The sequence below is a fragment of the Ascaphus truei genome, chromosome 7 (genome assembly GCF_040206685.1).
Source record: "Ascaphus truei isolate aAscTru1 chromosome 7, aAscTru1.hap1, whole genome shotgun sequence".
In the NCBI taxonomy this organism is placed as follows: Eukaryota; Metazoa; Chordata; class Amphibia; order Anura; family Ascaphidae; genus Ascaphus; species Ascaphus truei.
The window spans coordinates 9,006,367-9,021,123 of record NC_134489.1 but is presented as its reverse complement, the minus strand read 5'-3'; the positions used below and the strand labels follow the sequence as shown (position 1 = coordinate 9,021,123).

Here is a 14,757-nt window from a genome sequence, read left to right as displayed (position 1 = left end):
TCACTTCATGTCCTCATACATGGAATACATATAATATTTAGTATAGCTGCTTGTTTTTTAGATCACTTCATGTCCTCATACATGGAATACATATAATATTTAGTATAGCTGCTTGTTTTTTAGATCACTTCATGTCCCCATACATGGAATACATATAATATTTAGTATAGCTGCTTGTTTTTAGATCACTTCATGTCCCCACACATGGAATACATATAATATTTAGTATAGCTGCTTGTTTTTTAGATCACTTCATGTCCTCATACATGGAATACATATAATATTTAGTATAGCTGCTTGTTTTTTAGATCACTTCATGTCCCCACACATGGAATACATATAATATTTAGTATAGCTGCTTGTTTTTTAGATCACTTCATGTCCCCACACATGGAATACATATATTTAGTATAGCTGCTTGTTTTTTAGATCACTTCATGTCCACATACATGGAATACATATAATATTTAGTATAGCTGCTTATTTTTTAGATCACTTCATGTCCTCATACATGGAATACATATAATATTTAGTATAGCTGCTTGTTTTTTAGATCACTTCATGTCCTCATACATGGAATACATATAATATTTAGTATAGCTGCTTGTTTTTTAGATCACTTCATGTCCTCATACATGGAATACATATAATGTTTAGTATAGCTGCTTGTTTTTTTAGATCACTTCATGTCCTCATACATGGAATACATATATTTAGTATAGCTGCTTGTTTTTTAGATCACTTCATGTCCTCATACATGGAAGAATACATATAATATTTAGTATAGCTGCTTGTTTTTTTAGATCACTTCATGTCCCCACACATGGAATACATATAATATTTAGTATAGCTGCTTGTTTTTTAGATCACTTCATGTCCTCATACATGGAATACATATAATATTTAGTATAGCTGCTTTGTTTTTTTAGATCACTTCATGTCCTCATACATGGAATACATATAATATTTAGTATCGCTGCTTGTTTTTTATGCAACTTCAGCCTCCTGGATTGCGGTGTATAGGTGTGTGTTCCAGTTTGTGGTCTGTGTATTCTATTGTCTGTTTGCAGAGAGCAGAGTTGCTTAGGGCTGTGAGCAGCTCACACCACTTACCTTCAAACCTCAGGCAGGCTGCAGTGGAAAAAAGGATTCAGATAGTGTTCTCTATTTCTCTCTTTCTCTCTATATTTCTCTCTTTCTCTCTATATTTCTCTCTCTCTATATTTCTCTCTATATTTCTCTCTTTCTCTCTATATTTCTCTCTCTCTCTCTCTCTCTCTCTCTCTCTCTCTCTCTCTCTCTCTCTCTCTCTCTCTCTCTCTCTCTCTCTCTCTCTCTCTCTCTCTCTCTCTCTTTCTCTCTCTTTGGGCCTCATGCAGAGAGCAGCGAATTTTAAAATTGGAGAGTTTAAAAAAGCTCCATGTAATTGCCAACTTTTCTTGGCGAGGCAAATACTAGCAAATCGCGCCATTTTCTTGGCGCGAACAGCCGCTAGATGTCGTTCGCAGCTCTCTGCATTAGGATATTTTTTAAACTGGCGAGATGTAGGTTCTCGCCAGCCGCGCGGCGAGATTTTGAAAACGAAAAAAAAAAATGGCGCGTTTTCCGTAACTCGCCATTTTCGGCAGTTTTCTGCGCGAATTTCCCCAAAAAATTGCGAGATTTGAAATAGCGCTGCTCTCTGCATGAGGCCCTTTATCCTTTCTCTCTTATTTTTCTTTCTTTCTCTTTTTTTCTCTCTCTTTCTCTCTCTCTCTCTCTCTCTTTCTCTCTCTCTCTCTCTCTCTCTCTCTCTTTCTTTCTCTCTTTCTTTTCTCTCTTATTTCGCTCTCTCTCTTATTTCTCTCTCTCTCCTCTCTCTTATTTCTCTCACTCTCTCACTCTCACTCTCACTCTCACTCTCACTCTCACTCTCTCTCTCTCACTCTCTCTCACTCTCTCTCTCTCTCTCTCTCTCTCTCTCTCTCTCTCTCTCTCTCTCTCTCTCTCTCTCTCTCTCTCTCTCTCTCTCTCTCTCTCTCTCTCTCTCTCTCTCTCTCTCATTTCTCTCATATATTTTGGGGATCAGGATGTTTGTCCGGCCTCTCGGCCCCCGGGCAAATTTCTCTTTTGTTCTGTGCCTAATGATGGCGCCATAATAACTCTACAAACAGGTCAACAGAAGTACCTGATATGCTTGAATTCAGCATTCCCAACAAGAAGCCCCACACAATCCTTTTTTTCACAAGATATATATACTGTAAATACGTGAGACATGTAACCTAGGGGGGGGGGGGGTGTTTGGGGTTGATGCATGTGCCCTTTACTAATTAAACACCAGAATTCCTGTCTTGCAAGCAATCGCTCATTTAAATAAATAATAAAAAAACTACAGGTAAACCCCGTTATAGCGCGACCCGTTATAACGCGGTTTTCACGTGGCTCCCGTTTAAAAAAAATTTTTTTTACTGCACACACTGCACACACTGCACACACTGCACACACTGCTCACTGCACACACTGCTCACTGCACACACTGCTCACTGCACACACTGCTCACTGCACACACTGCTCACTGCACACACTGCTCACTGCACACACTGCTCACTGCACACACTGCTCACTGCACACACTGCTCACTGCACACACTGCTCACTGCACACACTGCTCACTGCACACACTGCTCACTGCACACACTGCTCACGCACACACTCTCGCTCACGCGCAGGCAGCGGGAGCGCCGGGGACAGCGGTGGGGAGAAGAAACCCCCCGCTACCACCTCCATGCAGGCAGCGGGAGCACCGGGCACGTGGGGGGGGCGGGATCAGAGGTAAGCGGGAACCCGAGGGACATCCCCGCTCCCATCTCCTGCCCCGCGGTGACAGGGGGAAGCGGTGACCGAGGGACATCCCCGCTCCCATCTCCTGCCCCCCGGGCTGTCACGCGGTGACAGGGGGAAGCGGGAACCCGAAGGACATCCCCGCTCCCATCTCCTGCCCCACGGGGTGAAGGGTGCTGCGGGTGGGGGAGGGTGATGATGCTGCCGGGGGGGGAAAGGAACTCAGGCCTTTGGGAAACACTGTTTTAACTAATTTTTTTGCGGTGGCCATTTTGTTTTTGCGCGACCCCGTTACTAACGCGGTGGTCTCGGGGTGGACCCCGAGGACCGCGTTATAACGGGGTTTACCTGTATATATGCACACACATACACTTCTCCCCCCACCCCCAAGAAACATCGGAATATTGTGTGCTTTATAGATTAATAAACACATTTTTCGTGCGGGTATTTTGTTGCGTACGTACACGCACACAGCTTTTCGGTGTTATAGACTTTCTTACAAAGATTCAACCCACTTTTAAAGTCACATTTTTACCTTTGTAACTAAATTTAAGAAGTAACACTGAAGTCCAGCATATCTGCTACTCCTGTGCATCTGTTCCACTAATTACCTCAATTTCTTTGCAAACACAGAAAAACCCAAACACATACAAAAGACACCTTAAAAAAAAAAATAGAAGTTGGACATCTTTTTAGAAAGGCAAGTTATAGACTATATACCCTTCCTTTCTAAAAAGATGTCCAACTTCTTCTACACGCAATGTATACTATACAGGGATATGCCAATTAAGTAAACATGGGAAGGATGTTGATCCCGACAGAAATCTGATTGCCATTACTGGAGCCAGGAAGGAATTTATTTTCCCCTTATGAGACATCCTTGGATAATGTCTCACTGGGGTTTGTGTTTGCCTTCCTCTGAATCACTATACTGTAAATACAAATATAGGAGAAGTATCTGTCTAAATTTAGCATTGGTTGAACTTGATTGACATCTGTGTTTTTTCAACCTCTACTATGTAACTATGTAAGAACAAAACAAAAATAGCAATTTACCTGGGGCTTTGAGGGCCGACTGTCTGATCACCAGGTAGCCTTGGATAAAGATTGTAAAAACCCTAAATGCTTTTGTTTTACTGTGGAGATTTGTCAAAGTTTAAAACATTGTATAAAAACACTATTTATACAAAAGGTTTCTCTGAGCTGCATTTACCTTAAGTATATCACTGTCCTCAGGTCGCTGGTCCTTTACCGCACTGCCAGAGGGATCTGCAATCACGCAATGGGGCAAAGCAGCCATAACCATTCCCCTGCACCCACCCCTCCACTTTAATTTACCTGAACCCGCTTCTTTAACCCAGGCTCTGCTGTTACCGCTGTGTGAAACAGCTGACTTCAGCTAAAAAGGGATGCACAATAAAGTGAATAAGAATCAAAATCTGATTTGTGCATGTTATTACCCAGAATTCACTGTGTGCCGTGTGGTTATGGGCTTGGGCAGGTTTGGGGACATGTCGGAGACGTGATTGTGCACGTGATTGTGCACGTGATTGTGCACGTGATTGTGCACGTGATTGTGCACGTGATTGTGCACGTGCGTGCTCTCTATCATTACTGTACAGTGCAATCTCCCCCCCTAGCTCCGCACGGACTGTTGCTTTCTCAAGCCCTCCATACACTTTTAAGGGCAAACAGTGCTGTCTTTGTTTGAAGGAAATAGTCAATGATGACGAGGGTATTTTTTTAAGGAGCCAGCCCCAGGCAAACTCATCATTAATGAAACTGCTTAAGAAGCAACTAAGAATAGAATGTGGAACACCCGCTCGCTCGTTAATGGATGAAAAGCTGCTAAGCCGGGGTAAAGTTCCGTAATTCCTACAATTAAAGTGTATATACTTTAAGTATGCCAGTTTAATTGCGCGAGTCAGCGCAAAGGCTAGTCAATTACGTTAATGAGTTTAGGCTGATTCTGTCGGTTTATTGACGCGTTGCGGATCTGAACTGCAGTCATAATATATTCAAGTCAATCTCTTGTTGGACTTGCTCTCCGGCCATTCGGGCCCATATTCACAGAACAGTCTTCTGCCTTGATCCCTTGTACACCATGCCTTTTGGGGGCGTTTAGTGTAGCAGATTGCGATCGGCCTCCCCTTCCATCTACGTCAGCAGAATGACGTCGCAATCGCACGCTCGCGATTTGCGGAAGTAGGTGGGGCGCCGAAGGGAAAAGCCACAATCCCCCTCTAAATTGGGTATTTGCTTTTTTTTTAAGTTGTGTGAACTGGGTCCCCCAGAGTTGATCCGTGACCTGCTGGCACCCCCAAATCCATGAGAGATTTCAATTTTTCTGGGTCATGAATGACGCACACAGAGACTGCAAATATGGCTGCCGGGTCACCAGTAGAAAGTTGCTGATGATGCCGCTTTCTATTGGTCGCGCTGGATCAAGCATGACCAGGAAGCTATTTTCTGCTGGGAGGAAATGAACGCTTATGGAAGTCAACGATCTGTAAAGTGTCTTCTAGCGCCGGAAGGTGTCTTATGGCAGAAGACTGCTTAGTAAATTTGGGCCTCCGTAAATATGGGCCTTTGCAAAGTTGTTTGTGTATATAATATATATTGTATAATATTATATTATATTATAATATATTATATTATTATATTATATATATATAATACAGTATATACACTATATAATTTGTGTGTGCTGCGTATCTTATTGCCTGCGTAAAATATTTGGTGTATTTTAGTGTTAAAAATGCCTTCAGGAACGGAACCTTTCATTTAAACGGTGTTCCTATGGGAAAACGTGTTTTGCATTAAGACGTTTCGCAATCCAACGCCATTTTGAGTAACGCATTGTGTCGGATAACCGAGGACTGCCTGTAGTCACAGGCGTGGAAGTGGGTGCACCTATCAAATGAACTGTCCGCTGCTTGTGATCTTTAACTTCACTCAAATAGGCTCTAAGGTGCCTTGCAGGCTTAGCAAACATGACACTTTATCTCTGTCTTGTGCACAAACAATTAGATTGTGAGCTGTACCAGGTCGCTGCATATACTACTCCCTTATTAGAAATATATCATTTATATACCCTGCCACGGAATAGAACGTTTGGTTGCGGCCACGTCGCCGAGGGACCCTGTGCCGCAGTCACTCCGCCATTGGACACTCGGCCGCCGGCCATTTCGCCAAGGGGTTATGGTTTTTAGGATAAGGGGTTTTAGGGTAGGGGGTAGCGTTGGTATTAGGGGGTTTTAGGGTGAGGGGTAAGGTATGGGGCTTACATTGGCGGTGAGATGACATCTGGCGGAAAGATGTACCTGCAGCGAGGTAAGTGGCGGAAAAACAGCCGCAACCAACCTGCCATGAGTTTCTATTTAAATGCATCGTTTACTATTGATAAGACATTTTTTCTTTCAAGCTCCTTTTTGTTTTGCCTCCTCACAGCAGCCTGTATCCTTATCCATCAGCAGTGGTTGCATTTTAAGATGAGCACTACTGCTTTAAAAAAAAATAATAATAATGATATTTACAAACCCAGGTTATCATTACTTTTTTTTTTTCTACAAACTCTCCGTTACATATCCTTTTTGAATAAAAATTCGCGTTAAAACCGATCCTCCATTTATTTATTTTTTAGCGGAAATCCGAAAGGCTTCACCCTCCCATTAGTTATCAAGAGTCAGATTTCCTAAAATCCTTCCTGTAAGGCACCTTGACCCCTGTCCATGGGGAAGAGATGCAGACAAAAGGTTCCTCCTCCTGCCAGCAGTTGGTGCAAGACCTCTGTCAATATTTCACCAGAAGAATAAACAAGAGGAGTACTGCGGCTGTCTGTATATTTCTATAGCGCTGTTGACTCGGGAATTCGTTCTGTACTCTTCCAGCTTTCAGCTTAACCACAGGTTCCAGCTGCATAAAGACCTGACCATGGCAGGCTGACCTGCAAAGGAAGGCGCGTATTGGACACATCTCCAATGGCTGAGCCATAGTTGGTTCACCTGAGGTCAGAGTATGAAACTCTATACACCGTGGCCCTGCCTCGGTATTTGCCAAACATTTAGCGGGACTTTTCTATGGCTTTTATTGCTCATTTTATAGAGGCGCTCATTCCAGTTAAACAAAATGGCTCCCTATCTTTGGATTGCTCCTGCTGATTTCTGGTTCCTTCTCCCATTGGTTGTCACGCGGAGCGTTCTGCGTATTGGAGGCGTATGTATTACTTGGATAACATGTGGTAATGCTACATTATAATGAACACTGCACAAGTTCTTCATAGACTTGGTTTGAACACTTATTTATTAGTGACACCGTTTGAAGAATCTTTATATTTATTATTTTTATCATAGATTGTTTTATTGTTTTTCGTTTGTCATGAAGTTGAGGTTATTAGGGTATCAAACCTTGCGACCAGACTATATTTCGGAGATATGGAGTACTGATTAAGGTGCTGGTCATGTACTTTAGGGTCTGTTCCTGCTGTTCCAAGTTCCTGCTTTGACCAATTACTTCATAGGGGGGAAACAGGTGGCCCTCAGGGGCTTCATCTGCGGCCCCCAACCTCCTGCCAACCCACAGCCCACTCTCCCTTCCTCATTAGTACAGAGCAAGCGGAGATGGGAGATGTTGCTGGCATGAGGGATTCTCGGCTTCTCCTCCGCCCCTCAGCTGCTTCATAACAGTGCAATGATAAATACTGCACTGCACTGCACTGCACTGCACTGCACTGCCCGCGCCTCAGCTGCTTCATAACAGTGCAATGATAAATACTGCACTGCACTGCACTGCACTGCCCGCGCCTCAGCTGCTTCATAACAGTGCAATGATAAATACTGCACTGCCCTGCACTGCCCGCGCCTCAGCTGCTTCATAACAGTGCAATGATAAATACTGCACTGCCCTGCACTGCCCGCGCCTCAGCTGCTTCATAACAGTGCAATGATAAATACTGCACTGCCCTGCACTGCCCGCGCCTCAGCTGCTTCATAACAGTGCAATGATAAATACTGCACTGCCCTGCACTGCCCGCGCCTCAGCTGCTTCATAACAGTGCAATGATAAATACTGCACTGCCCTGCACTGCCCGCGCCTCAGCTGCTTCATAACAGTGCAATGATAAATACTGCACTGCACTGCACTGCCCGCGCCTCAGCTGCTTCATAACAGTGCAATGATAAACACTGCACTGCCCGCGCCTCAGCTGCTTCATAACAGTGCAATGATAAATACTGCACTGCCCGCGCCTCAGCTGCTTCATAACAGTGCAATGATAAATACTGCACTGCCCGCGCCTCAGCAGGGCAAATTTTAGGTCCCTGTGTAAGAAGCGGAGTGAGACAGTGTTCAGTGTGTGTGTGTGTGTGTGTGTGTGTGTGTGTGTGTGTGTGTGTGTGTGTGTGTGTGTATTCCAGGGGTGCGCAAACTTCCTGCGCTGCTCTCCCCCTGCCTGCTCTCTCCCTGTGTTGCGCCCCCCCTTACCTCTAATGTGGCGTCAAATACATAGTGGGGTCATGTGACGACACGTGACCCACCGCATCATTTGACGCTGTGTCTCCATGGCAACAGGCGTTAAATGACGCCGCGGGGTCCTTTGAAGCCCGTCGCCATGGAGACACGTGGACTGAAGCCGGGTAAGTGAATTACAGAGGCCTCCGCTCTCAGCGCAGGGCCTCTGTAAACGCCTCGCACCTCTGTATTAACCCTTACCCGAAAACCACTAATGTTAACCCCTAATACTAACTCTACCCCCTATCCTAAACACCTTAACCCTTTACCTTGAAACCCCTAAACATAACTCCCTACCCCAACCGCTAAAACCCCTAAAATGTACCTTATTGTAGAAGTGGCGGGGGTCCGTTTGCGACCGAACGGCGGCTTTCATTTGGCCACGGCAAAACGGCTGCGACCAAATGTCCCATTCCGTATACACGCAATGTGCGGCCCGTGACGCATAGCATGCTGCCTGACACTGAAGTACTGGGTAACATTTTGCAAGGTAACATTTTAGGGCCACAGTTGATAAGTGGCACTATTCCATAAGAGCTATCCGGTGCTCATTCCAGTCAATAGGCTGGGTGGTGTCTTAAGACAGAAGACTGCTTAATATATATATATATATATATCTATATCTATATCTATATCTATATCTCATACATCCCTGTACATTTCCAAAGGTACACTTCCCTAAAATAAGCAATGCGCTGCTGAAGTGAAGGAGTTAAGCTCTTCACTTTGAGGCTGCAGCTTTGCATAGTTGCATAAACCTGACTTCTTTCTGGGAAGTAGGTATCTGTCTCAATAAATCACAGGCACCTATTTTTACTTTCTGCAGAAACTTTCCGCATAACTGTGATGGTCATCTCACTGCTCTCTCTCTCCCTCTCTCCCTCTCCCCCTCTCTCCCCCTCTCTCTGGCTGTAGCATGGACATGGTTGAGTAATCACTTGATTAACTAGCTTCCCAACCCCCCTTTCAGGGAAAATAAAATCCATTCCTTTAAGCCGATTCCATATGTTTAGGGAAGACAATTATATTGTAAAGTTGTTTACAAAATGTAATTTTGCAAACAAGCACAGGTTGTACCCAAGGTGCAGGGGACATTTGTACCCCAAGGTGCAGGGGACATTTGTACCCCAAGGTGCAGGGGACATTTGTACCCCAAGGTGCAGGGGACATTTGTACCCCAAGGTGCAGGGGACATTTGTATCCATGTGGCTTATAGATTTTTCTGTATTTGCCCTCAATGGATATTACCAGTACAAATACACTTTGCAGGTGCAACATCCACTGACTTTGCGCTCCATTAATTAATAATACCCTAAGTAACAATAAATCCATATATGGGCCATATTCTGCCTGAGAATTTCCCCAGCGCCAGTGTCTGTGACACAGCTCTGCTTATTATATTGCCATGCAGTTAATAATAATAATAATAGCATGTCCTTGTATAACGCTGCTAGTTTTACGTAGTCCCTGCCCCGTGGAGCTTACGATCTATGGTTTTGGTGCCTGAGGCACAGGGAGATAAAGTGACTTGCCCAAGGTCACAAGGAGCCGACACCGGGAACTGAACCAGCTTGAAACTCTGTGCCAGTCAGTGTCTTTACTCACTGAGCCGCTCCTCCTCCTCCCCTCCAGTTGCATGTTTTTCAGATGTGTTTCTTTTCCCCCACCTTTAAACCTTTGCACCCTGATAGCCCGTGCTAGGGGCAGCAGGAGCGGAAGCAGCCCGCATCTCTCCCTCGCGCTCTCTCTCTCGCACAGGCAGTAAGGTGGAATTAGGACTTTGCTCAGCCTTGATAAAAATGCAGAGCCTTTTAACACACAGAGAATCCTTTGCTTTCAGCAGAAGTTGTCATTGTGATCATCGCCTGTCCCCCGTCCCCCCCCCCCCCTCCGCCCTCCCTCTAGCTCTTCCCTTTAGAAAGTGGACTGCCCAGTGATATGGAAAACACGCATCTAGTTCTCTTTAAAAACACCGCAGATGCAATCACAGCATAGACTGAGCCCACATAGACCTTATGTGAATGGCTTTGCACACAGATGAGGTAAGATCGTTTTACATCTTCATTTTCATTTGCTAGCTGCTTTGAGGAATCTTTCCATAAACCTTCCTACTTAGAGGATCTCCTCGGTCTGAACGCACACGTTCATTTATCGTCGGCTCAATCGCCAGGTGCAACGCTAGCAGGGTTTAACTGATCTCCATGCTTCAAATTGGAGCTGCTATTATGCAACACATCTCCAATTTCTGGTTACATGAACAGGACGAGTAATTGGGTTGAACTGTGGATATGTTTATTTTTTTTCTTTTAAAAAAAACGTCAATGAGATGCACGCAGCCTCCCGTACCTGTCCTGTGTATGAGGTGGATATCTGGGGGTCCCCCTCCCGCTCTCCGTAAAGGTTTTGACCGCATTCCGGATTTCAGATGCCTTGTGCGTGTGTTGTCATGATGCATCTTGCAGTCGCTGGCAGGAAATGTCACGCCGTGAAGTCCGTCACCCCACTGGCAGTCCTGTTACACCAGACCGACGGGTCACACATGCTCAAATAACACTAACTCTCCCCGGCTGAATATTTCCATTTGTGGTGTCACCAGGATGGGGAGTTCGTAGGGACCACGATGAATTCTCCATTATTTTTTTTTAAAGGCGTTGTCCCACATAGGACCAAATTAAACTAATGACTGATCCTAAAATAGTCTATGGGGACCAATCGGTCTTAGTAGATGGGACCCTCTGTCTCTAGACACACTTGTGGCTGCAGGGCACAAAGCCTTCTTGGTAGAGGCATGTGCTCAGCTGTACTACTCTCTTATCCTTCAATAGGCATTGCAGTGAATGCCCAACCCGTTGGCTTCATACCTCAGGGTTGAGCCGTGTGTTTTCAAGCCCTGTGAGAGTAGCCAAACACACATGCTTGTTTTGTGTTCCACCTTGGAGCTGTTCCACCAGTTTATTAATACATTTCTTGGTATGTACAAGAGGAAGAAGGAAATTGTAAACCCCCTGCCAAATGCACACTGCCGCGGGACTCAAATTAATTAGAAGGTACCACAGTGTAAGGTATTGTCCTTCTCTTCCACCCGGCTGTCCAAACCCAATCCTTCACTTGTGTCCATATTGGGTATGAAATCACTAGACATACATTGATACCTGAAGAAAGTGGGTTGTTGGTTGACTGCTTTTGTTTGTTGAACATAAACATAGTACAACAATGTCTTCACTTGAGACCACCGCTGGTACACATGGCCCCAGTAAGTGGTACTCCATAATTGGCTTCTAAGCATCGGGTTGTATCTGCGATCTCCTTCGGTTTCAATCATCGTATTCAGGCAAGGACATTGTGAAGTTAATTTGCAACAATATACATATATACATACACACACACTAATATGATGTATTGCACCTCTGAGGTGGCTCTATGAAAGACTGAAATAAAATAAAAGTGCAATGTTAATGTAAGGTGTAATTCAGGATTCCACCCTGAAGGTGACTGCATGTATGTCTCTAAAGTATAATTGTCACACTCTTTGGCATTGTAAAGTACTGTATAAATGTAATACATGTTGTATTCCACCCCAGAGCTGGCTGCATGAGCTATAAGTACATATAATATACTTAGAAGTTGAAATGTCCCGTCTCAATACAAGATACTGTTCGTGATTTCGCCCTAGTGATGGCTGGTGGCATGTTTCAGAAGTACAATAGTGAAGCTCTGAAAGGGGTTGTAGAAGTACAAGATATTCGAGGTTTCATCCAAGTGGTGGCTGCATAAATGTCTGTGTTATGATTATGAAGGTGCTGTATAAATACAAGATGTCGTAATCAGTCGTTGGGTGCTAAAAGCTCTACTCGTGGGTCTTCTTTTTCAGACCAAGTCCTGGAAGAAGCTGAAGACCATGGTGCACTGGTCTCCATTTGTGGTGTCTTTTAAGAAACAGTATCCATGGATACAGCTTGCTGGCCATGCAGGTAACTGGTGATAAGTTCAACGTTGTAATGTGTAGAACAGTGGACTGATTTCTATACAAGTCATTTGTGGAACTATATGTAAAACAAATTATTAATGTAACTCAATGGGACACCGTTTAGCAGGTCAAAAATAATGAAGATCATTTAATAATCTTTAACTAATGGCAGTGGCATGTTCTCTAGTGTGTGTGAGTGTGTGTGTGTGTGTGTGTGTGTGTGTGTGTGTGTGTGTGTGCGTGCGTGCGTGCGTGCGTGCGTGCGTTCGTGTTCATCCAGGGTCTTTCTTTTTGATGTTGTGATGGCAGCATCATTTTGATTAGAGGTTAAGAGGAAAGAACAATAATTACCAGATAATGTTCATATTAAGCGGCCCCAGAGAAAACAGAAACAAACTTTTGTTTTACAACCGAAAGCAAATAAGTGAACTTTAGGGGCAGTTATATAAATGATAATAATAAAAAGTTTTTTTTTTTTTTTCCCCCTCGCTAAGTTGTTTCACTTTTGTGTCCTGTGTAAATAGGACCTTTTGCTTTTCAACTGGGACATTATAACACTCGTTATCAGATACTTATTCTGCAGTCTACAACTCGACATCATTGGACTGTTGGCAGCCTTATAATTCTTTCCCAAGTGGCGGTGGGGTGGGGTGACCACTTTGCATGTGGAAGAGGAGGTTCAACAAACAACCTTATCCCAACAGTTTCTCCTATAAATCCTTCAGAGCATCTGGTTACCAGCCAAACATACAGAAATGAATAAAGAACAGTGGCTAATAAGCAGATGTACAAACACAAAATCTAGATTTAGTAAACATTAAAACAAAAGTCTTTGGACTGTATTTTGGAAAGATTTAGGCAATGGCTTATGCTGTAAAACTGGAAGGAGAGACTTTCTAAAAAGTAACTTGTAATTGTAAGTTGGTAAATAAAACATGTTGCAGTACTGTGGGGCTGTGAATATGAAAAGTGAGGGATATTCCATACCACTTCATACGTCACACTTGGACCACTGATGAGAAAATATCTTGTTGGGTTATTGTAAGTGGGACACCTTTTTAAAAGTACCCTGCGTTGTCCCCAGGTAACTTTAAGGCGGGAGAGTACGGTAAGATCCTGAAGAAGTACTGCGAGTGTGAGCAGCAGTGTCTGGAGTGGCTGAACAGGGACTCCCTGCGGCCGTTCGTCCCGGGCTACTACGGCGTGGTGGAGAAGGAGGGAGAGACCTACAACCAGATGGAGGACCTCCTCTCAGAGTTTGATTCCCCATCCATCATGGACTGCAAAATGGGCGTCAGGTACAAAGCGTTTAGCAATCGTCAACAGATAAAGCACACTGGGCCCATTTTCCTACCTGCTGTGAGGCCCGGACCTCATTTGATCTCTGGCTTTTTACCATATTTAGGATCTCCTGTTGTCTATCCCAGTTCCTTTCATGTACGAAATGTCCCCCACCTCTGCCAGGTGGCGTGTACCCACTATTCTTTCAGTGAAAGACTTCCTCACATTTCCCCTGAGCCTCCAACACTCCCATTTCAGAGCAAGGACCTCTTGTTCTAGGATTCCTCTTTCCATGGCAAATGGTTCCATCCTGCACCTTCTTAATACCCTCTATTTTACCGGCTAATGAAGCTTCCCTCCTTACACTTATATAAACTACAGTCTGGCGGTTCCAATTCACTTATTACTACGAGAGTAGATTATCATTGGATTGACCAAAGGCATCCGTGCCACCGCTTATACAGAATGTGCCAACATTTGGTACTCCATACTGTACATATGTGGTTTCCAAGCCAAGAAATGGAACAGAAGCAAAGATACAGCACTCATCGACATCTTTGCCACATCTATATGTAGTTAGTGATGACAGAAGAAGAAGACCACTTTGCTGAACTTCCCCCCCCCCCCCCCCCTCCCTTCTCTCTGTCTTTAGGACGTACTTGGAAGAGGAGCTTGTGAAGGCTCGGGAGAAGCCCAAGCTGAGGAAGGACATGTACGATAAGATGATCACCGTAGACCCCAATGCTCCCACTGAAGACGAGCACCGGCAGAGGGCTGTGCTGAAGCCCCGATATATGCAGTGGAGAGAGACCCTCAGCTCCACCGCCACCATGGGCTTCAGAATAGAAGGCATCAAGGTGGGAGAAGGCAAAAACTGCTATCACTTACACATGAATTTCCTTAGGGGCCTGAGACCAGTTATCGCAATGCGTTGCCACTAGGGATAAGGAGAAGCGCTGCTGTTATTTATTAGTTTCACATACTTGTTTAAGGGGTCAGTCCCTCCAATGACCAAAGTGTACCAATGAGTGACATGTTTAAGGGGTCACATCTGGGTGAGTTCCTTTTTGTTTTACCCAAATCTGACACCTGTAAGTAACTGTAATCCTTTTTATAAAGTTATTATGGTGAGCTTGGGAGGGGTTTAATTTTCCGTGGCTGCTCCCTGTTTGAAGTCGCTGT

At 44.4% G+C, this 14,757-nt stretch overlaps 1 protein-coding gene across 2 annotated transcripts in view; it reads left to right on the top strand.

Moving 5' to 3' along the window:
- Window positions 1-14,757, top strand: part of ITPKC (inositol-trisphosphate 3-kinase C) — a 101,158-nt gene that overhangs the window by 79,193 nt on the left and 7,208 nt on the right. For both annotated transcript variants that reach the window (XM_075606956.1, XM_075606955.1), the window contains exons 3-5: window positions 12,199-12,298; window positions 13,379-13,592; window positions 14,228-14,432. In XM_075606956.1, the coding sequence (XP_075463071.1) occupies window positions 12,199-12,298; window positions 13,379-13,592; window positions 14,228-14,432 (519 nt within the window). The remainder of the gene's footprint in view (window positions 1-12,198; window positions 12,299-13,378; window positions 13,593-14,227; window positions 14,433-14,757) is intronic.